This window comes from Platalea leucorodia (assembly GCF_965183815.1).
Source record: "Platalea leucorodia genome assembly, chromosome: 14".
In the NCBI taxonomy this organism is placed as follows: Eukaryota; Metazoa; Chordata; class Aves; order Pelecaniformes; family Threskiornithidae; genus Platalea; species Platalea leucorodia.
The window spans coordinates 2199036-2226931 of NC_138836.1; the positions used below are offsets into that span (position 1 = coordinate 2199036).

The 27896-nt window shown below is 48.8% G+C and overlaps 3 protein-coding genes and 1 long non-coding RNA gene across 9 annotated transcripts in view; 3 read left to right on the forward strand and 1 right to left on the reverse strand.

Moving 5' to 3' along the window:
• Positions 1-2012, forward strand: part of GGA3 (golgi associated, gamma adaptin ear containing, ARF binding protein 3) — a 22978-nt gene extending 20966 nt beyond the window's left edge. The window contains exons 18-20 of one of the 2 annotated variants that reach the window (XR_014229782.1): positions 733-1003; positions 1122-1293; positions 1875-2012. The gene's annotated coding sequence lies outside the window, so the exon portion shown is untranslated. The remainder of the gene's footprint in view (positions 1-732; positions 1004-1121; positions 1294-1874) is intronic. The other variant, XR_014229783.1, reaches the window with a different exon arrangement.
• On the reverse strand, positions 329-16610 carry NUP85 (nucleoporin 85). 4 transcript variants are annotated; one of them, XM_082327016.1, is made up of 19 exons: positions 13200-16610; positions 12506-12599; positions 12239-12401; positions 11785-11855; positions 11206-11249; positions 10338-10407; positions 9261-9382; positions 8748-8882; positions 8053-8175; positions 7536-7667; positions 7026-7132; positions 6640-6723; positions 5944-6009; positions 5350-5501; positions 5140-5257; positions 3749-3849; positions 1860-2011; positions 1144-1230; positions 329-807 (listed from the first exon to the last, which is right to left on the reverse strand). In XM_082327016.1, the coding sequence occupies exons 1-19, from the start codon at positions 13293-13295 to the stop codon at positions 703-705; spliced, it is 2022 nt and encodes a 673-aa protein (XP_082183142.1). In that variant the 5' UTR covers positions 13296-16610; the 3' UTR covers positions 329-702. The 4 variants fall into 4 exon arrangements, with proteins under 4 accessions (XP_082183142.1, XP_082183143.1, XP_082183145.1 ...); XM_082327017.1 differs by having other exon boundaries at positions 329-520; positions 13200-16608; XM_082327019.1 differs by lacking the exon at positions 13200-16610 and adding an exon at positions 12685-12776 and having other exon boundaries at positions 329-520.
• Positions 16611-16752: 142 nt separating this feature from the next.
• Positions 16753-18515, forward strand: LOC309597523. Its single transcript, XR_014229789.1, has 2 exons — positions 16753-17825; positions 17906-18515. It is a non-coding gene; the product is annotated as an uncharacterized lncRNA (long non-coding RNA).
• A 727-nt stretch (positions 18516-19242) lies between these two features.
• Positions 19243-26811, forward strand: SUMO2 (small ubiquitin like modifier 2). Of its 2 annotated transcripts, none has more exons than XM_082326929.1 (4): positions 19243-19451; positions 21113-21244; positions 24450-24521; positions 26095-26811. In XM_082326929.1, the coding sequence occupies exons 1-4, from the start codon at positions 19431-19433 to the stop codon at positions 26155-26157; spliced, it is 288 nt and encodes a 95-aa protein (XP_082183055.1). In that variant the 5' UTR covers positions 19243-19430; the 3' UTR covers positions 26158-26811. The 2 variants fall into 2 exon arrangements, with proteins under 2 accessions (XP_082183055.1, XP_082183056.1); XM_082326930.1 differs by lacking the exon at positions 26095-26811 and adding an exon at positions 24676-26083.
• Positions 26812-27896: the final 1085 nt, after the last annotated feature.

Below are 27896 nucleotides of genomic sequence, written 5' to 3' on the forward strand. Positions count from 1 at the left end.
CCTTCCTAACGACGGCTCGTGGAGTACGGTGCTGTTCCTGGGCATCCTAACGCTCAACCCGCCACCTCCAGACCAGCCAAACTAAGCGAAAACAGAGCGCTGCGGTTTTCTGAAGCCCCAGTGGTTTACAAGGTGGGCTTCCTTTCAGTCCTGGGCTTGAAGAGGTAAAGCAACGGGGAAAGCCACGGTTCTGCTGCCGCTGCAATGAGCTTTGCTGCCCCGGGGAGGGGCCACAGCAACCTCGGTGTTTTGATGCAGCTCCTTTTTAAAAGTTACTTCTTTTTTCTATAGTTCTGTTTACGGAAGACAAGAACAAATCCCCAAGCGATATGCAAAACAAGACATTTATTCTTAGAAAAGCAGTCAGGTTTATGTACAGTGAGCCCCAGAGGATGAGCGAAATCAGGTGTTGCTGTCTTCAGGACCCTTCCAAGGTGCCTTCTTTGACGATGACTCGTGCGAGGTTTCGTGCAAGAGCAAGCCTCAGCATTTCCACTTTCATAGTCTCGACGTCGTCATCCTAAAAGCGAGCAGAGTTTGGGTTAGGCTGCTAGGCGCAGGAAGGCGCTGCCGGGGGGGTCCCGTCCGGGGCCGCGGGCGGGCAGGACGCAGGTCAGTCAGAGGACGAGGGCTCGCCTGTTTACCTGTCGCAGGGACCTCCCGAGAAGAGCAAAAGCTCTTTCCTCCTTTCGTGTTTTACATTTACATCCTTTGACCTTTCCTGCTTTTTAGATCTCTGCCCAGCCTCTCCTTTTTCTGGCAGCTGCAGAGGTTTGCGTGTGGAGCAAACGGCTCCCTGTTCTGCGCCTGGAACGTTTCACAGCTCGAGCTGTTAGATGGCAGCGGCTCCGCTTTTCATTGCCCACCTAATTTGCAATGATTTATCTTGGAAAAGCATCACAGCCCGATCCACGTCAGCGGCGGTGAGGAGTGGAAGCGCTCCTGCGGTTTTGTGTATACTCAAATCTCTCGCGATGATGCCTCGTTGGGCCGGGCTTTAAAGGTAACCCCCCGTTGCAGCCTCGGTAACTGGGGCTCTCCCTCTCTTCTGCCCCCACGTCGCAACAGAAATTCCGAGTTCGCTTGCCCCAGCCCTCCCTACAGCCCCCATTCGTTCCCAGTTGTCCTCAAAACAGGAGCTACCTGGAATTTCTGCCTGTCCGACTTCCCTGCTGTCAGGTCTTCCAGGCATCGCATCAACTCGTAGGTCTGCTCCGCTGAAAATACGACCTGTGGAAACGGAAGCATGGACTGAAAACGATCAAGTTTAAGGACGTCACGCAGTCTGAGAAGGTAACGCAAGCCAGAGGAAGAGAATGCCTTCACGCTCCCGCAGATCCATTCCGACCCTTTAAAGCAAGGATTTCTCAGGATAATTCAGCTGGAAGCGCCTTTGGGAGGTCTCCAGTGCCACCTCCCGCGCAAGGCAGGGTCAGCTGTGAGGTCAGAGCGGGCGCTGGGGCCGTTATCCAGCCGTGGCGCTCTCATTACCGAACGGCCGTTTTCTTGAGGGATCTTAAAGCAAAAATCGAGCTCAGGGGAAGGAAGCACACTGGAAAAAGGGCCAGGCCAAGTCCCAGAAGCACTGGGCGCGGTGTGTATTTAAATGAGCAGCGTGCGCGTGTTCTGCCGCTGTTTTCTAAAAGCGGGGAACCAAGTTAAGCGTTGATTATCCTGTCCCGGGTGCTGCGTGCGCCCAGCGAGGGCCGTCGGGACAGCCCTGCGCTTCTGGAGCTGCCACCAACGGTTCCTTTGCTCTGGGAGTGCCAGTCCCAGCCCGGGGGCAGAAAGGGGGTCACCAGTTTGAGACTGGTCAGGAAGGAAAGGGGGCGGGGGGCCTGCGGGACCAGCCTGCTCACCTCTTTCTGCTCCAGCAGGGGAAGGGCGTCCGTCAGCAGGGTCATCCAGAAGGAGCAAGGAGCAATGTGAGCCGTCATCAACATCAAAAGCAACTTGGCAGCTTCGGAGAACCGCTTCTCCCCGTACAGCCGGTGGAATTCCCGGTACTTCCCTGCGCAGGGGCGGGGGTGAGGGGTAAAGGGCGTCAGCGTCTGCCGGGCCCGGGCTACCGATGGCGGGCGGCGCCCTGGCTCCCGGCAGCCTCTGGCGGAGCTGCCCCAGCTGCACCGGGTCTCCCCAGCAGCCGAGGGGGGGAGCGGGAATCTCGTGCGTGAGGAAAGGTGAAAATGGAGGCTGGCTGAAGAGGCCGCCAAAGACCTGTTACTGGTCCTGGTAAGGTTTGCTGTTTGAAGCAGCCCGTTTGTGGACTGGTGCTGTCTGGTGCTGAGTGTTTGCGGGGTGAGCGACGGCGCTGGCTCCCCTCCCCGGGAGGGGAGAGGCGGGGGTGAATGGTCTTTCTGATAGCGCAGAATACCAGGAGGTCGGAAAGGCTTCGCTGTCTCCCTGACTGTTTAAATGGAAACCGAGATCTTTGTTCGTGTGGGAAGCCCTGCGTTCGGTAGGAATTGGTTTGATCACTGTCCAGCACAGGAGAACTGGCTGAGGATGAGAGTGAGTTTTATTCTGCAGCTTTGTTCGTATCCACTAAACTGGCAAAATACTGGCAGTAACGGTTCCCGTTCGGGTTCACCTTTGCCTAACGCCGGAGCTCAAGACAGGGACATGTGGAAGTGGTCCAGCAAAAGTACCCCTGATGAGCCTAAAACCCCCAAAGGAAAACGAAGCAGGAATATCTTCAGGCCTTTCAGGGTCTTTTTATAAAAAGCCGAAAGGGAGGGCATTTCTCTGTAAACACAGTTTATAAACACGGTTACAGAATTAAACGGCAAATCTTTGGGGCTGATGCAAGGGTCACTGGGTGACGCTGGGCCTACAGAGATAGGAGGGATTACCCGTTTGCTAAGGCACAGTTAGCTTCTAGGCTTAATTTCGGATAAGGTTTAAATGAAGGAAATACAGTTCCAGTTTTGCAAGCCTGGACCACACGGGAGCAGATCAAACTCGGGCTCACCCTCGCTGTAATGCCGGTGTCAGCCAGCAGGGAGCCAGTCCAATTGCCAACACCTACTCCAGATTCCCATTAGATTTTGGCCCCGGGAACTGGGCTTGCTAACGGCACGGCTCCGCAGAGAGGTGCGCTTTAGCTCAAGTTCCTGCCTTGGTCCATTAATCAAAGGCCGCAGAGCAGCTGCAGCCAGACGGACAGGTTACCGCAGCCCCGCTTGTGCCAGCCGGGAGAAGGAAGCCGCGGCGTGTGAAGGAAACCAGCCGGAGGCCCTGCGCCGGTATCTGGCACAACCGCTGCAGCGAAAGGGCAGGAGAGATCTTGTGTTTGAGTGAGCCTGGGATTGGCACGCTGCACCAACAAAAGGTGGAGATTCTGGAGAACTTTGTGAAGGCAGTAAAATTATCACGTTGGCAAAATAACTTAAACCAGGGGTTTACTCTTCCAAGGAAGCCCCCTAAGGTCTGCCAGACTGTGTTTGCTAATCTTCCAGAGTCTCTCTAGGCAGCGATGCAGCCTGGAAGGGGGAAGCCCCCAAGTGTCAGAATTGAACGCTGTCCCGCTCAAAGCCGCGCAGCACAGACGCCGACTGGGAGTGCAATCGGAAATGCAGTCTCCCGGTAGCAAGCGGGCTGCATCCCAGATCACCTTCCGTCATTTGCTTTCCCCTCATCGCTAAAACAGGAGGTAGCCAGATGGAGGAAGAGACAAATCCAAATATTTCCGCGGAGTTAACTGTGTTCTAAATAACAGACCAGAATGAAAACCGGAGATGCTTCTTACCAAGAAATGTTAGCCGGTCACTAAGCAGCATGGATGGCCCCAAGTTATCAATGAGGTCTAGGTCAGAGAAGCATCCCCTTTCACAGTAGTCCTTGAGGAATCTAGGGAGAAAGTAAAGCACAATAAAAGCTTAGCGGGGAGAACATCGTCCCCATTCACTTTGCAGCTCCTAATCCCTTCCCAGAAAACTTTACTGTACAACTGAGTTCCATCTTAATCAACCTCCCGGGAGGGTTTCAGAAGGCATCAGAATGTTTCCTGGGAGTGGCCAATGAAGTGGTGCAACGTGCGTTTAACAGACGCTATTTACTCTGCTAGATTTTGTGGTAGTTGCGATCTATTCTTTAAAAGGAGTAAGTGAAGGAAGGAGCAGAGGAAGCTGAGGCTGGTGGGTGCATAAATAACACTCCCAGATCATAACAAAAGCTCTATTTTTCTGCTGTGTAAAAAAACGTTGATAAGCAGCAGGAACAAAAATAATTCTAAAAGCTTTTCATCTGTTTTGTCACAGCCTTCATTCTGCTGCTTTTTTCAGAGCTGCTTCCTGTGATGGTTTTCTTTCACCTTCTGTTGAAAGAAAATGATTCTCACTCCCTCAAAACCAAATGAAAAAACACCCCAGCAATCTCTTACTACTCCCTTTTTTCACCGCTGAAGATAGCGTATTGCCTGGCCCTCTACCCAGAGCGTGACTTCGAAATTATACTCTAACTATGCAAAGAGATTGGTACCTGCCTATTTCCAATTAGCAAAAAAAATACAGGGCATGGATTGCTAGAGATTAAAAACCATAAAGAGAGTCGCCACATCTTTGGTCTAGGCCTAAGCTAAGCGTTCGCATCCTCCTCCATTTTGTAACAACCTTCCCACCCCTGCGAGGTCAGATATCGTCACAAGCTCATGCAACGCCAGGGACACGATAAAACTTTCCTGTTTGTTACATATGTTATAATCGTGGCTTGAGATTTTGTGCAGAAACGGTGGCTTAAGGGACTTGTTTGGAGACTGCACGGTGAAGTAGGCTGGTTAAAAATAACCTGCTGGATAAAGCGCAGAAGGGGACTGTCCTCCACCCAGCCAGTTCCCTGTGCAGTCCATCAAACAGCCCTGCGTAAGGCAGAGCGGTCGCCAAAAGAAATGTTTATCAAAGCAAGGTCTGAGAGGATTGGACGGTTGGAGAAAGCCAATCTGTTCATCTCTAGATTTCATGAAGCAGAACAGGAACAGCGAGGTATTGCAGATGAGAGTACCAAGGATGTCATTTTCTAGTCCCGACGCAGGTACTTGGTCTGAGGGAAAGACGACCGGCAGCAGGACCTTTTCGGGTCCTTCTCCCCGACCCAACCACCCACTACAGCAGCATCGCCCGAGAGCTTCGGACTCGGACTCACCGATCGGATATTAGCGTAGCAAAAGCCGCATCCTTAGCTCTGATGCTCCACGACAGGGCAGAGCCCAAGCGATTATTCCGCAGAGCTTTCATGGCCATGATTTTACAGATGCTACGAACTTAGGAGAGAACACAGGAGAAGAGGGAAGAAATTAGTTGCAGTAGTTCCACTTGCATCACTACAAAACGATGAGATTTAAAAATCAACCACCTTGTTCATGCATCTGTCTCTGCTCGCAGATCCGCAGCACTTTGAGGGCCTTCTGTTCGGTGTTAAGGGGTATCCGCTCAATGTGCAGCTCCAAATACACCCGGCCGTACTCTGGACAGTGGTCAAAGTAATCTACCCCCAGCTGCCACAGGCTGAGAGGGGAGAGAAAAATCATCAAGCATTCCAGTCGTATAAATCTTAAATAAGCACAACAGTAAAGCCACAAGGAGAATCTGGGTCTGCTCTGATGAACTTAGTGTTCAGACTTAAAATGGCTTTTACTTGCTACCAACTCCCAGCTGCCCGTTACACAGCTTGGGAACCCCTGCGTCTCCCGGGTGCTTTGGTACAAGTTGCTCTGTACCAAAAAGCCACAGTGGCGGGAGCAGTTCCCACGCTTGGTGCGGTCTGATAGCTTTCATCTTTGATTCAGGAAAGGAAGCGTGCTAGTGTCGTGTGATCCTTGGGGACACCTTTGCTGAAATCCTAACAGTGGCTCCTGTAAGCTCTGTCTTTTTACTTCATTAACGTGTATTTCTGTGCTTTGGCTGCCTCGATGTCAGTCTGTCCTCTGAGAAAAAAAAATGTTGCTACCTGTGGTGGGAGAAGAGTCCTGAGGCATACTCTAGCAGAAGGAATTCACGCATATTTGAACCAAAGCTGGGGGGGGGAGAGAGAAAAGAAACAGGCATTATTATTTGCACCTCACTGAAAAACCTGCTGATTTTATTTCACAAGTACTTTTCATTTACGCAGCATGGTTTTCCACAGGCTGTCTTGGCAAGCTTCGTGCCTCAGCCCTAAGCGTGCCGGTCAGCTTTCTCCTTGGGGAGACCTGCCAAATATTTACGGCACTTAGCAGATATCGCTTCGAGGAAGTGCTTTAAGAAACTGAAACTTCAAGGAAATTCAGAGAGCAAAATTCAGTTGCTCAAACTTGAATTTATTCAAAGCATAATTACGGAAACTCTTTTTAGATGAGTTTCTTACCATTCCCAATAATCACAAACATTTGGGCCCTTGATTATATTTCAGATAAAACTGTATTTTAAAAAAATCCTAATATTGTACCGAGGCACTGCTGCGGAGCACGTCAAATTCATCAGGTCAGCAGCTGCTGCTGCTGCTTCTTAGAGCCTCTGGGCTCTGTAACTTCAGAGGCACATGCACCACCTTTATTCTCCATCTTCTGTAAATGCCCAAAATGCTCCTTTTCAACCAGAATCCCCATGCTGCTTCAGTCATCCTTGCTTCTGGGTGTCTGAACATTCAATGCAAATAAATACTCACTAGAGATTGTGAGATTGCAGGAGTTTACAGTGATCCAGGAGGTCGGTCAGGTGAGCCACGAACCACCAGTTGCTCAGGGCAATGCTGTATTTGAAGCAAGCAAAAGAGAGAAAAAACTAAGCCCCCCACTGCAAAGGAACGTGTCAGGTTTTCCACAGGCGGTTCTGACCCATACAGAAGCTATGGTACAGTATAACGTCTGGTTGCACTGTCCCAGACCCACTGGAATACTTTTAATTGCTGCCTGCTTCACCTCTTTTTGCTAAACGCTTTGAAAGGCCAACGGGGCGGGCTGTACCCCTATCCTCTGCCCCAGTTACGGCGGGAGTGAATGCGCACAGAAGCAATACTGTACAACTAGAGAATCAAAAACCTTAAAACTTAACCTGCATTCCTTGATCACTTGATGCATCTCAAATTCAAAGGCTGCCATTAAAATCGTGTCTAGAGGCTCAGGGCTGCTTTCTCCGCCCAGGAACAGGTCCATGCTAGACTGTGGAATAAGATCACAAGACATGATAAATGCAGAAGTTGTGAGGTGGGAGAAGGAAGACGTTTGGATGTAGCAGCCTCATTTAGGTTATTTTATGGGAAAGAATAGGACATAGAGACGGAACATGTTAACATAAAGGATTTTTCCTTATTTTAGCATAAGGAAACAGGGAAAACAATTTGCAGGAACAAGACTGGTAACGTGAGACGCTGAAGGGAGTTGGTCTTCAACAATTATTTGTCCGCTGTATCCGTCTCCCAGTCCACTTACAAATTCTAGGAAATGTCTTATAGTTACATAGTTGCTGTAAGATGTCAACCCTCCCAAAGTTTTTCTTTAAGTACAGTAACCCTTGTGTGCATGAAACAGTGGAGAATACAAAAATAATTCTATTATTTCATGCCTGTGCATAAAACCGCAGTTCCATTGGCTTCACAGTCGGATGGGAATACAGGAGTCGGGTAACCAGAAAGTGGTACCAAGTAGTCATGAGTTCCTTCTTCTCCAGTATGGCATCCTCATCTCCCAGCAGGATCTAACGGGAGAAAAACACGGGAGTAACTCTGCAAATTCAGCAAGGTACACAGCTGCATCCTAACTCTTCAGAGGCATCACTCCCATTTGGCAAAGTTGAGGATTTAATCAAAATTACATAACAGAGGACAAAGGGCCTTCCCAGAGCCCCGTCTCCTCATCAATCGGCCTTATGGCCTTGGACACGAAGAGAAAACAATCTGCCCAGGCTTGCAAAGACTTGCAAAACAAAGAACGCAGTACAGAAGACTGGCTGAAATCTCCTGATTTAATGAACAGATCACCCAGAATATTCAAGTTACTTATGGCTACACACGGCTCCTGAAATACCCAAGGATGGATCCAGTATTTGTCCACTGTTTCCTTCCTTCCCAGCAAAAACAGACCTTGCAGATGGATTCCATGTGGGAATTGGAAGCAAAAGTTCCATCCTGCAGATACCGCTGACATTCTTCATGCCAGTGCTGCCATTTCAGCTCCATCTCGGTCAGCGTCTGGGTGTTGCCAAGCTGAACAGAGGAGAAGATACATAAAATAAAGGAAACACCAAGTCAAATCACAACAGGCGCTTGGGCTGAACTCGGAGTCGTTCATGGTAAAAAAGCTAAACACGGGGCTACCATCAAATCTTTCCTTGTCCTACAGTTGCATTTGAAGTCTCTTACTTTCCCCATCTAAATAAGGCAAAGGACCTGAAGAGGGGTCCCATGAAAGATTACCGTGATGCAGCTGCAGTTTTTCCTCCAGGAGGAGATCACTGCACCAGAGGGAAGCTCTGCTGGTAAAGTCTCCAGAGAATATTCTGTACAAGGGAACAGTTCTCAGGGAACTGTTTCAGACAGCTGGATAACGCATCCTGCTGCAAAAATGATCTTTCTAACTATGTTGGTTTGTCACCGAACAGGCTTTTATCTGAATGGTTGGGTCTTTGGGGCAATTCAAGAAAACAAATGTTATTACTGTAAAGGATTAAGACTGAGATGTTTTAATGGTGAGCAAATTGTGATGTTACAGGAGCCACATCAGAGGCGGCTCTCTTCTCCCAGTGGAACTGCATGAAACAAGTCCCCTTTGTACGTACACTGGGCACAGGCATCTTCTTCATCAAGTCATCCAAGATTTTGTACATGTTCACCGACGCGGGATTGGCACTGGCTTCCTTGGAGAGCAAGTGCCGTGCTTCATCCATTCGGCCTTGCAGCACAAAGACATCCACCTGCAAAAACCACCCGTCTGTGAGCGCCACGCTGCGCAAGGCTACAGAACACCCAGGAAGAGCGTCAGAGGGGAAGTTCAACTTGTGATTTAGGCAAGTTGAGTGGAGTTAAAATGCTTAAACGGTAGGCACTGCTCATTCAAATACACAGTGTAAGTCCTGACCTCTACGGATCACGAAAGCAAAAGGATCAGGATGGGAATGAGGGGTAGGATGATCGTCAGAACGGCTTCACCTTAAAACCTATACAGGCAGGCACGGCGGTGTCCTAGGTATCAGTTTCTGAGGTGCAGTCTAGTGTCGAGTGGGGAGGAGGAAGGCGAAACACACAGGCGTGAATTCTCTTTGTTTAAGAATCTTACAGGTGACCGTACTCACCACATTCCAGAAGAGCTCGTGTTTCGATGGATTTTCGCTGCTCAGGACTTCACGGACCATGTTGTCCACATCGCAGACATGAAGTCGAACCCAGTCAAGGAGGCGAAGCAGAAGGGGGCCAGCTTTATGCAGAGAAGATATCATTCTTTTAGTTCCCAGCTGTTTGTTCCCAAACTGTTATTTTACATGCTTCTAACTTTAATGGTTTGACAATCATTAGATGAGGTTTACTAATTGGATTTCCATCTGCCACGCTCAAATTAAAAAGGAACAGCGTTCCCGAAGTAGCCAAGCTGTGGGAGCACCAGGCTGCTGACAGATTTCCGTGCGGCAATTTTAGACAGAACAGCAGCAAGGTCCAGCAGAAAACCCTAACCACTTACTTGAAGAAATAAAATAAAGGGTGAGTGATTCAGATCATAAATCTTGCAATGCCAAGAGACACACAGAATGTTTCTGTTTAATTTAGCATCAACTCATTATTATTAACTGAATGTGAAGAGGAAATCTGGCACTAGGTGATTAACTTTTCTTCAGATTAAGTAATCCATCATTTGTGAATTTCTCTTCTGAATTCTGGGACTGTGCAAGTAACATATTTGTTTGCATAATCTGATTTCCTTAAAAAATTATTTACTTCTCTAAAACGCTGGTGTAAAGAAACTGAATTCAAAACCGGCATCCTGAAGTTAAAGGAGCTGCATCAGAGAATGAGTACATGTTAGTTGACATCAACATATGTGATGCTTAAAGATGTGTTTATGCTTAAAAGTCAAATAAATTGGCAACAACTTTTGATATCCCTCTTCTTCACTACCTTTCTGTAAAAAAGACAATTTAATTGTAGTGTACTACACATGAGGGGAAAAAGTAGACGGCAAATCTAATAGCTTGACATAATTTGCTATGAAGAAGGCAATTACTGAGGGAGAAGAGGTATTAAAAGGCTTACTGACACTTGTCATATCTCTAAAACATATGAAGCTATGACACAATGGATGCTACATATATTTAAAAAAAATAAATATGCAAACAAAAAGCCCTTCAGTCTTAACATCAGGATACTTCACTGTTTACCTGCAGCTGCTTCAACAAACAGAATCTCACACAGGTTCCAGATCAGCTCCATTGCAGAGAGAATAGAAACCTGAAAAAAGCAGGGCCATGTTTCAGATTTAGCAATTATTCCAGTTAGGTTTTGTTCTTTAACCACACAAAGGTATCTGCTGTCCCTAGCAACTGGTCAGTTAAGGTCTTACAGAGAGAGAAATGGCATACTGACATTTCCGAGATACAAACGAAAAGAGAGAATCAGGCCAAACTTGTCTACACCCGTTCAGCTCCGAAAATAGCCGAGCTGTTCGTGTATTGAGATGCGATGATGATCCGTCATCAGCGCGAAATACAAAACAGTACAGGCTTCTTCCGCCTTTTTGCACTTCCAAGACTTAACATTACAAACAGCACAGCAAGGAAGAAAGGAAGGCCAGTGAAGCAACATCAGTGCAGCTAACAGGACAAAACCACTGTGAGCATTCTGCTCTTCCCGTAACACCTTCTGGTGTCCGACAGCTCACGGGGAACATCCCGAGCTGGCTGCAAGGCTCAGCTGCAGTTGGTTGGAACCTGAGTGTTTGAGAGGTGAAGCTTCCGACAGGTGAGTACTGGCCCACGGCTGCCTTTAGGGTGACAAGAAAACATCACACCTGCAACACCGAATATATGTTTAAGAAATGGCAGTGAATCCAGACGTGGGGCACCTTTTTATTGGTTCAGAAATAACGGAGCTAACTATTTATTCCCATTTATTCTTGGTTACAAACTGCATCCAATATACTAAGCCAGAGTTAAATCTAAACTGCCTTACTGCCAGCGTTGGCCTCAGTGACTTTACTAGCCAGAGATCCGTGTTCAGTTGTGACTACGTGACACGACTGCGGCTTACCTGAGTGCTATACTGGCTGTGCAGGGCAGGGTCCCGGGCTGAAACTGAGGGAAGAATAAGGAAAGTCAAAGAGCAACACATTTCCCTTTCACAGCCCTTTCTGGGCTCATAAATAAAGACAACAATACCCAATCACTCATCAAGCACAGACCTAAATGAGTACACACATGGCAAAGCTCGCTTTTATATAAAACTTTATAACTTCTTTTTAATAAATCCTGTGCAAATCTGGGTATGTTTACAGGGCAAGGATGGAAAGGAACAGTAAAATCTCCAACTTTTGGGGCGGGGGGAAGCAAGCTGTTAATTTGGCCTCAGTTTCCCAAAACACTGCAACCTGAGACGTGAAAAGACTGCAAGTCCCCAGGAAATCAGTTAAAACACAGTGCGGAAAAAAAAATTTCTGACCAGATTTACAAACCAGCTTGGAAATCTCCCAGATGGAAACGGAGTCTTGATAATTACTGAAATCTATGCATGCTATTGTACAGTAGTTGCAATAACTTACAATTGAAATGCTACTTTAATAATCACAAATAGCATTTCCTTTTATTGCAGTAAGAGAACAAACAAACTTACTAGCTGCCTGGTGCATGTCCTCCATACAGGCTCTTATCACCGATCGGTAGTTTTTACTCACTTGAACCAATCTGCCAAACACAAAAAGCCTTCGGTTAGGGAGAGCTGTTTGAGTCTCACGCCTGTTGTCCACTAAAGCCCTGCAAGTTTCTCTGCAGCAGCAGAGACTCCCTGTACGTGGGTGAATCCGGCGGGGATCAGCGAGGCCGTGCGCGCTGGCTGGACGCACGCAAGCAAAGGCGTTGGTCAGCACGGTTGTTGGAAGAATCAGGGCTTTGTTTTGTAAAACTACCCCGAATCAGTCTTTTTTTCTGCACTGCTGGCGACTGCAGCAGCTCTAAGCAGCCCGGTCCATGGCGTTTGCCTCGCTGGAGGCATTTATAAGTCAACGGCCTGTACCTGGCTGGAGAGGGGGCGGCGGCGGCGGTGCCGCCCGCCCTCCCCGTCCACTCACTGCGCTTTCCTCGACTTCCCCGCCAGCTCCTCCTCGCTGCGCTGGAGGCCGATGAAGATCCCGTGCGACTCGTTGAAGAGTTTCCGCAAGGTCTGGATGTAGATGTCCTGATCCCGCCGGACCACGAAGACGCGGGAGGAGCTCGGCCCTCCCTGCCCGCTGCCTGCAACACAGCCCCGTCAGCGCCCCGGGGGGACGCGCCCGGCCCGGCCCGCCCTGCCCTCGCCCCGGGACGGGCACCGGCACCGGCACGGCACCGGGACCCACCTCTGCGGCCGAAGAGGGTCTCGCACACCAGCACCTCGGCGGGGCCCCAGGCGAAGCAGAGCTGCCTGGCGGACGGGTCGGCTCCCGGCACCACCTGTGAGGGGACGGCGGCCCGTCAGAGGCGCCCGCGGCCCCGCACCGCCCCGCACCCGCCCGGCCCGGCCCTCCCCGGCCCGCACCATCAGCGGCGGCTCGGCGTCCAGCTCCTCCATGGCGGCGGCCGCGCTCCCTTCCCGCCTCCCCGCCCGCCGGAGCGCGGGGAGGCCCCGCCGCGGCTGCCCGCCCCGCTGCCTGCGCCGCCCGCCCCGCCGCCCGCCCCGCCGCCCGCCCCGCCGCCGAGCCCCGGCGCTTCCCCGCCGCGCCGCCGGCCCCAGCGGGGACGCGGGCCGGGGGAAGGGGCCCGCCGGGCCCCCGCGGCTTGGGGCAGGCGCCGGCCGCTCGCCCCGGAAGCGCCGCCGGCTCCAAAGGCCCCGCCGGGGCGGGACGGGGCCGGGCCCCGCTCCGCTCCGCTCTCGCCCGGAGCTGCTCGGGCGCTTCCCCGCGTCCGGCCGCGGGTGAGGCGCCGGGCCGGGCCCCCGGAGCCCCGGGGGGGCTGGTGCCGCCCGGGGGTCGCCGAGCGCTGGCTCTCGGGCGGGGGCCGGGGGCTGCCCGAGGCCTCCGGGGCGGGCCTGTGCCTCCCCGCCGCACCTCGTACCCGGCAGGGAGGCAGGGAGGCCGCCCCGTCTCCATCTCCTTCATTTTCTGCTTTGGGGGGTTTAAGCGCTGCGTGGATGCGGTGCGGGTCGGGCATTGCCTTCGTGTCCACTCCACTGCCTCGACTGCCCTGCAGTAACCTGCTTCTCGTATTCCTTTACACGCTTCAAACGCTTGCAGGTAGATGAGCCTCCAGGCTGTTGAAGGTGACGTTCTCTGGAGCGGAGTTGCTGGAGCTCTCGGGCAAACTCTTTGATAAAGCTGACTAATCAACTTAGGTGCGTTATGACTGCAGCGGGTTCCCCGCAGGCTGGGGAAGGACTCGTAAGGAAGCGTTGGATCGATGGCAGCAGGCCGGGGAGCCGTGCTGGCCGGCGTCAGGAAGAGCTCTGCCGGGCACGTCTGCCTTATTCGCTTACTCGGGGTGATGAGATCTTTTCCCTTCCTTGGCTGGCAGGGGTCGGGGTGGGAGTTAACACCCGCTAGAGCCTGGGCAGAGTTTGCCTGCGGAGGCTGCCTGCCTTTCTGCTGGCTCTGGGAGCTCACGCACCGGTGGAACTGAACTTGCGTATCCGTTAATAACTTGGTGTGGTGAAAGACTGACACACGCTGCTCCTTCCATTCTGCTCTCGTGCCCGTCTCTCCATACTCCTCACTTTTTGCCTATTCCTCACAGTAACAAACGTGTTCAGTGATATGCTTTTTAAGAAAAATACTAACGATGCTGTCTTGCTGAACTCGCAGCTAGAAGCAGCCCGTCCCTCTCGGACTGGTGCTCTTCAGAGAAGCTCACTAAGAAGTCATTTTTCAAGATAGCTTAAACCATTCGCTGTCCTCATGTGACAAAGGCTGCAACACTCCACTGCTAAATTGCCTTTTTTTTTTTACTTTCTTGGCTACTGCCTCCATCATTTCCAATAAAAACCAAGCTAGCAGGTATCTTCGGTAAGAGCACAGTGTGACACCAGTCGTGCTGAGAAAAGGCAGTGGTGCCTGTTCAGGTCAGTCAGGAGGAATGGCTTGTTGCAGGGTAGAACTTAAAATAAATCTTCAGAAACCTGCTTGAGAAAGTAAGACTCATCAGTTTTAAGAAAGCTCATCCTTTATTGTGGTAGGAGTCCTGTATGTTGGGGGAATTTGGGGATGTGCGTGTATTCAAATCTCTGTTGTACAAAGTCAGATTCATCTACTGTCTTACAAAATGGTGCTGCTCTGCTGCAGACCTCTGAGCATGTTAGTGCTGATCTCTAGGTGCAAAAATATCCTTCCACACGTTACTGAAATGGCTCCCGGTACAAATCAAAACTGGATGTCTGAAAACCCCGCAGTAAGAGGTGTTCCGCCACCATTCTTCAAGGGTCAGGTGCTGCTTCTGTAACTGCATCAGTTTCGTGGGACCGGTAGAAGGAGACTTGCGATGGCTGATGCTGCCAGACAGCGCGCTGGAGAACACAGAGCCCACCGCTTGTACGGGCATCATCGCTAAAAGCTACTAATGAACTAAAATGCGTAATTACTATAGAGCTGGCTAACTCCCTTAATGGGAATGTGAGACTTGCCTGCCGAGTGAGATCCTTGCTAGAAGGATGGGAGTCGCTATTTGTTTTCCACGTAGGAAAGGACTAAGGAGTTCTCTCCACGCGAGCTCATTTGGGTATCAACCATGCTAGCAGAACTCGCCACCTGCGGCTTTCCGAGGGACGCTCGAGTGCCTGGGGCGTCCCTCTGTCCCTTCCCTGTGCCGCCTGTGTTTCTCTTGCTTTCCTTCTGTCCTTTTCCACCCCTGTGGACCACTCCGTAGGGAACCACAGCCCTGCCCGCAGGGAGAGGCAGCCAAAGGGCGGGTGGGCAGCCTTTAGCAGCTCTATTGCAAAGCCTGGCAACCCTGGAGGGTGCCCCTCGCTCTCACTGGTCTTATTTTCTCTTCGTCAGCATGGAGAGAGAAGTGTTGATCACTGAGGTGGTGGATCTAGGAGTGGGGCGGTGTCCTCTTCTGCTCCAGGATCCACCCTGTGTAAAGAGACACCAAAAGCCGGTCCAGGAGCTCTTGGATCCTCTCCTGCCGTCTCTTGGCAGGTACACTGCTTCGCTTGCTCACTAAACGCCTACGTGGCTTTTCATATCTGCAGCGTCTGATGCTCTTAAACTGCCAAGGAAGGTGGCCGGTTCCTGGGGAAGTCATCTCGGGAAAGGTGAGTTTTAGTGTGAAATCCTGACATTTCTTAGTCCTCCTTTGAACATTGGCTGGAGGTCAGCACATCTCCAGAAGGGAGACCTTCCTGCACGCCTTGCAAAAAGGCTTCTGTGCCTGCCCAGTCCATGTCATTAAGCAGAACTGCGAACCACTGTGTCAGCACGGAACTTCATATTGCTCAAAAAGGCTTTGGAGTACGGGCTCGGGGTCCAGCGAGGAAAGCAAAGGCAAAGAGAAACTATTTTGCTGTTTTCCAGTCAGGGGAAAAAGAAAAGAAAGGGGAAAAAAAGGCAAAAAAATCAAGGCCTGATGAGGAGGGGAATTGCTAAGTTGCAAAATAGGAGGTTTGAAAGCTATTTCATGGCTTGGGGAGCAGAGGGAATGATCAGCATCGTGAACAGGGAAGGCAGGGAACAGGCAGTGCCCCAGGCAAAAGATATTTTCTATTCCCGCTGCTAAACGAGTATTGACGAAGAGCAAAGCCTGGATAAGCCACTCTGAGCTTCAGAGTCCCGGCTGAGAGGGCAGCCTCAGCCCTACTCGCTTGCTTGCACCTTCAGATAACTGTGCGCTTGCTGTTCCTGCATGGACCTAACTGCAAAGTAACGCGCAGTTTTGAAGGGTGGAGTTGCTTTTGTAGGGTTACGCTTGCTGGTGTGCAGTACCGCACGCTTGTGCTACTCTGCTCGTAGCTGTGTTAATTAAGTCTGAAAAACCTGAACGTCTTAAACTCTCAGTGTGAAAGGGAACGGACGTTGAACGCCCCTATTCCCTGCCCTCTTCAGAAGGCGGTGCAGAATTAAGCCCAGGAGCTCTGCAAGAGCTAGATACATCGGATTTCTTCCTTATAGAACTGCTGTACCGGAATGAAACAAGGGGTGGAAATATTTTAGGAAACAACACGTGGAATTTTCTTCCCAGAGATGGAATTTCTCTGGAATTCTCACTGTGATGCTTCCCCATTCACTGCCCTTCAACTCGGTGCATTGAAGAGGAGGAGCTCAGAGAGACAAAAAGCTTCGCCCTTGCCCCCCTCTGCTGCAGCCCGGACCCTGCCAGACTGGGTCCTTTGTAGTTCCCAGTGTGGCTTCTCCCCTGCCGCTGGCTCCGAGTGCTGCTGTCTCGCCAGTGATCCTTGCGGGTTTTAGCGCTCCGTTTATTGTTAGCTCCACTGGGTCTCCTGTATAACGTGAGTTTCCTCTGTTGCTGTATTAGAAGAAAAGCCATGTAAATAAGAGGTTTGTAGAAACCTCTGCTCTGTGACTGGGGATCTGTCTAACTGGTGGCGACACCAATGGGGGTGTAGCTGAACCAGTTTTCAGCTTTTTTGAGTGCATATAACTTCTGCAGGGGGAACAAAATCCCAGACGTTCTCGAGCGTATTTTCACGTCTCCTTTTAAGCACGTTTGTTCTGTTTGTGATGCTGGGCTTAACGTATGTCTCGCTTAACGCCATTCCTGCATTCAGTTCTTTCACGCCGCTCTCAGGCCCTGAGAGTTTCATCCCACTTCCCAAAGAAATCCCCCGCCTGGACCTGCCGCCCAGAGAGCTCCAAAGCGGGAGGGGGAGGTGGCGAGAGCAACACAAAACAGGGCCGTCGAGCAACGTCGGTCTTGTGACACCCTTCCTCGCAGCGGTCGCTTCTCTGTGATGTTGCATCATTTCTAAAAATAGAACTTACGGTCCCTTGGGAAATGGCACTTGTCTTTTGTTCTGTAGAGCACCCCGTGCGTTTTGAGTCTTGCTTAAAAAAGCCGTGTAGGAAGCAGTAGAGTGGGTTTTAAGATGCTTTATTTCTGTGTTCTCACGTATAGTCCTGCTTCTTGTTGGTGAGAATGGACTTCAGAAGGTGCAGGTGGCATTGCCCATTGCTCTCCAGAGCTAAAATAAAAGGTGAAGGGAGATTGTAGGAGACTGAGCCACTGTCAGACTGTGCGAGGGGGATTTGTACAGAAGCACGTTGTTTTCTCTAGCCACAGGTGCTTCTTGCCTCCCAGTAGCTTAAATAAATAGAAAAATAATGAGTAATTAAACGCAAGGAAAACAGGCAGGATAGACTAATTGGAACAGTCTTTTGATGATAAATCAAGGAAAATGACACAGGTAGGAGTGGAAACTACAGCTCAAAGGAGTACCGGTTTGAGTCTCAGACACAATTTAAAACAGCATCTCAGTTGCCTTCCCTGGTCAGACGGAGCTCTTCCAGTGCCTCTGATTTTTCCAGAACTGACTCGTACAGACTCTTGAGAAGGAGTAAAATACTAAAACTAAAAGGTTCTATGAAATTTTAGAGGAGATTTAATCTTTCAGAGTACTGAAGGGAAAAATTTACACTCTATGGGAGCCTTGTCTACAAGGAGATGGTAAAAGACTTCACCGCCCGTGTTTTGTGGAAGCTCCGCTGGCGGCGCAGGCCATCTTCGCTGCCTCAGGTAGGGTTGCAACTGTGTTATTTTGCAGCTGTGGACTCGGGTAAAGGTTCAGCTTCAGCTTCGTCTTCTTCAATTTCCAGACAATTGCAATAAAGCAAAATACTCCCCGTGAGTCTGCACGCAGAAGGGAGGTACTGGGAAGCGAAGTAATGAGATGAGAATCCACAGTGAGAAGCAGTCTGTATTTGCTCGTAAGTTAAGTTTGTCTTCAGTTGATATTTCACTACTTGAGGAGTTTATTCTGGACAAATACCGTCTTGTAACTTCTCCGCAATGGTGCGGGAGGCGCGTTATACGCAGGCCGGGGTTTCGTCACGCCGGGAGCGGAGGGTGTGCGCGACCACACGGCCACCGCTGCGTCGTGATCCGGAGCGCGTTCACCACGCGGAGCGACGCCGGTGTGGGCCGATGCCCGCCGGGTAAATCCGTCCCTGGAGCGTTTACAAGGGTCGTCATCTTTGTGGTGTTTCTTTTCCACCTACGTGCTGCAGAGAAACGGTTGACAAACGATGGCGGCGGGTGTAATGCTGATGAAAAAAGGCTCAGAAACTGTTTTGTGGGAACCTGTTCAGTGAAATCCCTGGAGTTATTGGGAATTTCTTCCTCCCCTCCATCGGAATGAACTTGAAAGAATCGCATCATTAGTGATGTATCCTCTTATTTATATATTATAATTTTTGAGGTGCTGCATCCCGTCCTCAGCCTGTTGAAGAATATAAGTAAACCTGGACTGCAATTGTTTTAATTATATTCAAGATGCGTTTTTCAGACGCAGCAGAGAGGCACAGCGGGTCTCGGTTCCCTCTGCAGAAACGACAGGTATTTCAGGGCAAACCCGCACCTCGCCTTCCTCGGGGGGAAGGCTGGGGATTGGGGAAGCGCAGCGGGCGGCTCTCAGACCTCGCAGCCTCCATCACTGTCACCCGTGAAACACCCGTGAGTAGGGGGGGGAGGAAAACGTGTCAGGTTTGAGGAGGCCGCAGAGGAGGCCGCCACAGCGGGGTCACCCGCGGGGGAGTGCCAGGGAGAGGTGCCGGTGGGGCGAGCGCAGAGGGCGGCCAGCGCGGCCCCCGGGGCGAGGGGCGGGAGGAGGCGGCAGCGCCGAGGGGGCCCTGAGGAGACGGGGCCGGGCGGGAGCGGGGCCGCCGGGCCGCGGCGGCCATTTTGAGGAGGACAATGCCCGCCGCACGCCTGGGCCCGCTGCGCCCGGCGGGCGGGGGGCGCGCGCACGCAGCGCGGGCGGCCGCCGGGGCGCGCGCACGCTCCGCCTCCCGCCGCCGCGTTATGTAACGGCCGGGGCGCGCGCGCGCTCCCTCCCCCCTCACCCCCCCCCCCGCTTCCTCGCGCTGGCCCCGCCCCCTCCGTCCGCCGCGGCCCAATGGGCGGCGGGGCCGCGCCGGGCGGGGGGGGGCGGGGGAGAGCCCGGCGGACGGGGCGGGCGCGCGCACGCACGGGGCAAGGCGCGGCCCCGCGGCGGTGCGTGCGCGCTCCCTCCCCCCCCCGCCTTCCCCGCGCTCTCTCTCTCCTCTCTCCGCCGCCGCGCTCGGTCGTTCCTTCCCCCCCTTTGTGAGGCGCTCGGAGTGGCCCGGACATCGCTGACTCGCCATGGCCGACGAGAAGCCCAAGGTGAGGCAGGCGCCCTCCCTCCCGCCCCCTCCGCCTCCCTCCCTCGCCCCCGCCCGCCTCGCTTCGCCCCTCAGGCGGCGGCGGGGAGGGCCGGGCCCCGGCCGCGGGCCCGGGCCTGGCCCCGGCCAGCCGTCGGCCTGGGCTCCGCCGCGCCGGCTTTGCGCGCCATTTTCCTGCGCACCCAGGCCGCGGCCGCCTTCCCGCCCCGCCGGGGGAGGGGGGGCCGGGGCCGCAGCCTCCCGGGGCGGGCGGAGGATCCCCGGGGAGGGCGGCGGGGAAAGGGGGGGGGGCGAGGGGGGCGAATCCGGGCTCCCTTCCCGCCCTCCTCAGGGAGAGAGGCAGGTCCGGAGGCGGTTGCTGCCGTCGCCTTCCTCCTCCTCCTCCTCCTCCTCGCGGGGCCGGATCCGGCCTCCCCCGCGCGGCCGGCGGCGGCTGGGGCGCAGCATCCCCCCTCGCAGGCCGCCTCTCGCCGGGGCACTCGCCAGCCCCTTCCCGTGCGGCGCTGGCCGGAGCGCGGCGGGGCCTTTCCGCCGCGGGAGGGGCGGGCGGGCAGCGCTCCCTGCCCCTTTTGTGCTGCCTCTGGCCCCGGCCGCGGGAGGGGCCGCCCGGGGGGGTCCTGCGGGCGGAGAGGAGCTTCGCCTTTCGACAGCAGGAATTAAACAACAACCACGGCGAAAAAAAAAAAACACAACCAGCGAACGCCGCGCTGCCCCCCCCCCCTTTTTTTTTTTAAATTTTTTTCCCTTCCCCCCCCCCTTGTGAGTTTGAAGGCGCCAGAAGATAACGCCCGGCGTGGCGGGGCCGTGGCCTGGAGCGCGGCGTGCGGGGATCTGTCACATGGCGGGGACCCGCAGCCCGGCCGGGGCCATCCGACGCCCTCCCCGCTCCTCCTGAAGCAAACAAAGATGGAAAAGCTGCTGGGCACCTCGGGAGCCGGCGCTGCCTGGGGTCTGGGCAGCGCTGAACCTTCTCTTTGCCGGGATACTCGGGATCAGAACACCAGCAGCGGAGTTGGAAGTTGGTTCTCTGCAGCTTCTGCGTGTGGCTTCTAATGGAAGCGAGAGGACCGGACTGCTCGTTAAGGAGGGTTTTTTCTTAATCGTTTTCGGAAGGAGAAAGCTTGGGTCTTTTCAGATTTTGTCACCTTTTCAAATTCAGTCCTTTAAAGTATCTTGAACTTTTCTTCAGAAGTACCTCAACGGATAGGAAAAAGTTTGAGATACAGTAAGAAAGAGACTTGCTGGTGGTGGAAATCATGGTTATAACATAAATAACCTCATTCCTTTGATTAGGAACAGTAGTGTTGCCTATTATTGTGCCCTTGATAGAAATAACTTTTTTTTTTTTTTTTAAATTTGTTGTAAAACAACTGGCCTAGTAACTCTTCATTGCTACTTTGCATGTTAACCAGTCTCAAGAATGACAACTAATATTAGTAGGGTTTGGAGGTTTTTTTGTGTGTATGGCCTTTTTTTTTTTTTTTCTCCAGATAAAAGGTGCTGACCTTTATTTCCTAATTCAAAGTTTGAAGTTGGTAAACAGCTATGATATCTTTATTTCCTCCTTTTTAATGACCTGTTGCACTTTGGTAAAATGTTAACTTCTTGTTTCATACCTTTTAAAAAAATGTTGGGTTTTTTTTTCTTTTATTTCCTCAACAGGAAGGAGTGAAGACTGAAAACAATGACCACATTAATCTGAAGGTGGCAGGGCAAGATGGGTCGGTGGTGCAGTTTAAGATTAAGAGGCATACACCACTTAGTAAACTAATGAAAGCCTATTGTGAACGACAGGTATGGCTCTTTTATGATCATCAGGAGAACCGGTGTCTGGGGGAGAGGTGATCTCCATAGAGATAGATGAAGACAGTAAAGTCTATGTAAATATGCAAAATGATAAAGGCTTACCAGAAACGAATTGTGTTGTGGAAAGTGTATTGTTCGTAGGATCTGTTATAGAGTGGACCGACGGGGTTGTGGCAGGAAACGGGTAAAATAAAGGTCTGTTGTTGTCTTTGTGAAATCTGCATTGGTCTAGGCTGTTGGGAGGCAACTGTTACTCTGCTGCTCAAAAATATCAGTATGGAAGGGCTGGGTTAGGAACCTGCGGTATGAACTTAGGATAGAGAGTGGAGTGATAATCAGGAGTATTTTTATAACTGAGTAACTTCTCGGTCTGGTCAGAGACTTCTGGTTTATCAGCTTTGTAGTATTGTGTTGAGATGAGAGAATATCAATACATCGATGAGTATTTCAGCGTTTAAAGGTGTCTAATGTCTAGCTTGAGAAGGAGCTTGTACATTTAGTGATGAGCTTTGTTTTTTCTCTTGTGGCCTAGTTGTCAAGTTAATCCTCTGAGGGACAAAAAAATGTATTTTCCTAGTGTAGCGGCAACTGCAGGCACCCTACTAGGCTGCAGGCAGCTGTTGCGAGTTTCAAAACCACCTGTATAAGAGTAGTGCTATTTAATGCTTTCTTCTGAAGCTTCTGATTAGGAAAATTTTGTCTATGCTGTCCCTGATTTTTTTAATGACTGTGTGCCTTTAAAAAGTTCCATCTCTACAAAAGTGTTTGAAATTGGGGAAGGTTTTTGTTTGTTTTTTTTTTTTTAAAAACACAAATATTCAGTGATAACCGTGGAACGCAATAAAATCAGTATAAAATATTGAGGTAACTATTTCACCACCAAGAAAAACAAACTCTAATTTACAGAGTGGTAAAACCTCTTTGTTTTACCCTTGGCCACAATAGGATAGTGATCCGGATAAAGACAGGGAAAATCAGCTCGTACTGAACATGTGAATATGCTCTTGTGCGGGTGTTCTGGGGATAAATTAGCGAATGTTTGAAGCTGTGAGCTCATTTTTCCTAGCTCTGTCATACAAACTCATGTTACATTTATGCACTTCACTGTGTATTGCTTTTTCCAAACATGAAGTGCAGTTATATCTGTCTCTTGGGGAGTTTGAGGATTGGTTAATTGTCTGTAAAGTCCTGGGAAAGGTGATTTTAGAAGTACCATTCACACTTCAGTTACTTGGAAACAAACAAAAGTAAAAAAAAAAAAAAAAAAAGTAAAACTTCTCACCTCAATTTCCACTCTGCTTTAAAAAAAAAACAAAAACAAAACAACACATCAAAAAACCCAGGTGTCAACTGGAGGAAAAAAAATATTAAATCTTTAGAATGGGAGACATTGTTTCTGATTTTGGTTTCAAGTAGCTAGTAGGTATCCAAAGGATATTTCTGTGGAGATGGACTTGTCTTTAAATTTTGTTTCTTAGGTGCTTACTTCTCAAACTTCTTTTAAAAGTATTTGTTCTGTGTGTCTCTAAAAGTTAGATTTTGTTCGTGTTCCTAACTAGGAACTAGGGTTCCTACCCAATCTTAAAATCCTTAAGCTGTGGACTGAGATTTAATTTTGGAGAGGTGGAAGCTGCGTAGAGAATTTAGCAGCTTTAGAGAATGAAAATCATAGATTGCGTGTAGTAGACCTAAAATGGAAGTAACTAAACCTTGAATGATATGTTTAGAAGATTAAGACTATTTGCGATTATTGTAAGCGGGGATGAAATCATCCATGGAACACACCTAATTTTTTGGTGGATACTAATCTCGCCAAGGTACAGTTTTTCAGTATGTTTTTAGCTACCGTTTGTTCAGCTCATAAAGTTGTCGGGAACCTGCAAAAAACCCAACACTTTTGGAATAGGAAATATATATTTTAAGAAACACAATGTTGGAGAAAACAGCTCAAACCAAATGTTCCTGTGCAAAAATGTGTTGCTGCCATGACACTTGGCCACGTGGTTTTCTTAAACAAGATGATGTTCTGAGGGAACACTGCGGAATCTTCGTCAGGCTAGAGAAGGCATTTTGCTGTGAACTATAAAGTCTTACCAAAAAGTTTACTCGTATTCTTTATTAAAATATTCTTCCCGACAAATCAACTTCTCAAAAATAATTACTACATTAAGTTTTCTTTTGTGTGTTACATCTGCTCTCGCATGGCTAAACGAAGGCTTCTTTTCTACTTCAGAGGTGCCAGAGCAGCACCATGCAGTACCTTGGATTTACTTCAAAACCAGCGCGACTTCTTGTATCTTTAGATACTCTGTGGAGAGGGTGGGTAGAACTGGCAAAGCAGTAGACAGCAAGGTTCTTGGTTCTGGTTGTATCCTCCAACTTCATTCATCTTTGCAGAATGTAGCGTGCTGTAGAATACCTTTGAAAACTAACCTGTGAATTTGAAGCTGATGTTATTAGTGGGAGGGATCGTTGCTCTTTAGGTACCTTTTTGAACCTGTTGGCTCAAGCAAGAAGGAGAAGTAGTCTTCTGGGGATGGAAGAGGTCAGCAAAACGACCATTGTGTGGTAGAAATGCTAGTTGGAAATACTATTCAGTAGTTTCTGGAAGTAGACGATTCCGTAAGTTTTTTTGAAAGTTCCAGCTGTGCATGGAAAAACTTTGTTCCGTTGATGTCTTGATAATAGGAATTAAAGGTCACAAAGTTCCCATTGGCTACTCTTTGCTGCTGCAGACTAATAGATGGTGGCTGCATTTCTGGAAAAGATATTTTAGAATACCTTTGCTTTGGGGGAAGATCAAAAAAGAGTATTGAATATTGCTGTTTGACATTTGTTATCCAAAGTGTTGCATCTAATTTTTAGGTGAATTATTATTAAAAAGCACTCTAAAAATCTTGGCCTTTGGGGTGAGACTTGTGTACTAGAAATTGCTTTATTTTTAACTTACAGGCAGTGGGGGCACTGTTGCTTCTCTTAGTTATTGGACACAACACAATTCTTAATGCAAAACAGACTGCAAGGATTTGTAGTGAAATGCCTTAAAGTCGGTGCATGAGGGGAGTACGAAAACTATATCGTGAACGGTGGCTTTTCATGATCACGCTGCAATTCCAGTGAGAAGCTCAAGAGAAAACTAGCGAGTACTCTTACACCAGACTTACGTCTCTCTGTGTTACTTCTCTTTGTCCAGGGGTTGTCAATGAGGCAAATCAGATTCCGGTTCGATGGGCAGCCAATTAATGAAACAGACACACCTGCACAGGTAAACCACAGAAGCAAGACTAAAGAACTGTATTTGAAATTTGCTGCAGGAGTTGATGCTTCCGTTTCCTACAAAATACTTGTGTAATTGTATGTATTACTGATAGAACTTGGTATTTTTTGGCCATCATTTTGGTATAACTAGTTGAGAATTATTGGAAATGGAATCTTAAGATTTCTTCAGTGTTTTGAATAATAAGTCTGTATCACTGTAGTGATAAAGTAAGAAAATGAAGTACAGTGTACAGATGGCGAGTCTTGTAAAACTGTCGCTTTATTGGGTCACGGCTCCAAGATAAGAATCGGTAAGTTAAGAATTGAGTTTTTCCTGAAGCGATGGCTTTATTTTTTATAAAAGCTTGCCAGGCTGTTGTCAGAGATCCCGTTTGCAAACTTGCATTTGTAATACCAAAGTCATTTTCTGTTACTTGTAATTCGAAGCTCTGTTTCAGCGGCACAAAATTAATGAATACTGTGAAGTTTGGGCTGTCTGCTTGTAATTGGTTAAAACGAAGGCCATCCCGAGAACAGAATGGTTCATTGTGACTCTGAGGATTTTTCTGTACTGCTCCACGTAGCCGTGTGTAATCAGACTTTCCAAGTGATACAGTTTTATATGCTTTTCAGAACCACTTGTTACGAAATAAGGGACTCTTGTTTTTAGAAGGCTCCTAGTGGATCTGTATTTTTTAAGCAGTTGCTCCAAAGAATGTGCCTCTTCTGGCCGCAACCTAGGCAACTTTTTAACTTGGGATACTGATAATTGAGGCAACAGGGTGCTTTTCTCTCCATCCATGTTACGCTGAAGCTTAGGATCAGTCTATTTATAGCTGCGGTAAATGCCATAGACTAGTGTGATTTCCTGGAGCAGAAATTGAGACTGTTTAGAAATATAACGTACATTAGTTATAGCGAAGTCTTGGTACAGATTTTGTCAGTGGGTAACATTAACATCCCAGGAATATCAACTGTAAAAACTACGCTGAAAAAAGAGCATTATATTAATGAAGTATTGCTGTTCCTCACTGGCAGTTTGCTACATTGTTGACCATGAAAAGTGTTTTTAATTTTTTTGTGCCTGCTGGTGCTTGGTTTTCCTGCCTGGTTGGGCTAGGGGCCTTAATTGTAGTCTGCTTTCTTTAGTGCTGTAGCTGAAGCAGTTTGCCCATTTGAACAGCAGCAGCAAAGTGGAATTGTGGCAATGTTCTGAGGTAAACTGAGGAAGTAAATAGGAGAAAGAAGATGCAATGGCAAAGTAGGCAACAGAATTAAAGTATTATGAGTGCTGATCTTTTCCATAGGAGTCATACAATGCACCCTGAAGTTACCTGCCAGAATTCCTTCTAGGACAACGACTGTCAACTGGCATTGTTTTTTTCCATGCAATTTCTTTGCTTTTGAGTTATGGTGAAGTAGGTTAAATGTACAAAGTGATGATGATGATGGCGGGGAGCGGGGCTGGTCTGGTTAAGCTGCGTGAAAAGTAAACATGAAGATAGGAAATGTAAGAGCAAGCTGGCCTATAGTAGATACCTGAGCAGAGTTGAAAGCCTTTTTTCTCTTTTCTGCTATAGTTGGAAATGGAGGATGAAGATACAATTGATGTGTTCCAGCAGCAAACAGGAGGAGTTTACTAAAAAAACAAAACAAAACAAACACACAAAAAAAGAACCTGCTACTTTCCTCTCCAGAACTGTGCTCCCACAGGCGACACATTCACAATTAGAAAAATGAGACTTGGTTCAGCCACATCCTGACTACTGCAGTATAGTTTTCTCTCTTCTCTCTTTGATTTTTTTTTTTCCTATTCCTTCTATTGTACATAAAGTAACTGGTGTATGTGCACAGACATAATGCATATTTTTTTTAACTAAATGGCCAATGGTATGTTTTGATCAACATTTAATGGAGATGGGGTGGGAAAACAAACTGGTTCTGTGAAAATGCCCCTTTCTCCGTTAGTGGCATGCTCCTTCTACTTTTATCTTTATATTCCAGTAAGTTATTTTGCTCTCACTGTTTAAAAACAAAAACCTTGCATACCTTGTTTGATTGGATAATTTCAATGTTTTTCTTTTATCATTGTAAAACCAAGGACAATTTTATAACTTTTTTGTACGTAGCTGTTACATGTAGAGCGATCTCTGTCTAAGTAGGGGTAAATGACTCTAAAAAAAAAAAAAAAATGATCCTAGATAGTTTTCCCTTCAAGTAAAGCGTCTTGTTGTTTAAATAAACTTCTTGTTTAAAATAACCGGTTTTCTTTATTTTTCTGTGGAGTAATAGTACTCAGCACTTGTATTTCTTTCTATGCAGCACTTTATGCTTCTCAATTCTCAGCTTTCGGTGCGGTAAGTAAGCATAATCCCCTTTTACAGTCAGAAGACTGTTGGAAAATGAAAGGCTTCCTTGAGACAGTCAGTCAGTAGTTGAACTGGAAATAGAAGTCGGTTTTGTCTTTTTCTTTTCTTTTTTCTTTCTTTTTTTTTTTTTTTTTTTTTTTTTTTTTTTTTTTAAAAATGTGTATGCTCTGCTAAGCCAAAAATGTTTGATTAGGCAAACTGCAAAATCCTGGACTACTTACTTATGCCTTTGGGTTGAGCTCTTTTTGTCAGTCTTTAATAGAAACATCAATATTGTTGTTACAGTAGCTTATTTAAAAGTCTGTATTCGAATGCTTTTTTATGTAAACGTTGAGTTAAAAAGAGCGAATAATTTTCGTTAACCATTCAGTTTACCATGGTATCAAATAGGAGATGCTTGGAAATGTAAAGCAAAAATAAAGAACTGCGTTCTGGTTTTGGGTGTATTTAGCTACGGTGGTGTAGATCCCAAGCTCTGCTTTACCATTGTGGTGTCCCCAGCTGAGAGGGGAAGAGGCTTGGAGTGCCGGAGGGCGCTAGTGACGGTGAGGGGTTTTGTGGGTCTTCCCCACGAGGCTGCTGTTCCGGAGTTCTCTCATGGGGAAGCTGAGAGGTCGTGGTGAAATCCGTGGATGTTCCTGGAAGGTTGTGTACCTGTCTGCTCAGCAGCCGCAGAGCTTTCCCTGGTGTCCTAGCAATGGCCTCCTATTTTGTAGTGTTTGCAGTGAGTTAATGCTCTTTTAGGTATTAACCTGTTAGCAGAGCTCACTTTTTGGTGGTAGTTTTTGTAATAGTTAATTCAAGAAGTGATTATTGCCTGCTAGGCCTTGCCTGCTGGGTCTGGAGATGCTTTAACTTTGTGGCAAAATGATGAGTCTGTGCATTTAGCTGACGGGCAACGATCTATTTGACTTCTGTCACGATTTTAACACATTTGATACGACATTAATTGCATTTAATGGAGATACAAGAAAAATAGCAGCTGGTTTTTGCAGTTCCTTTCGACTGTGTAG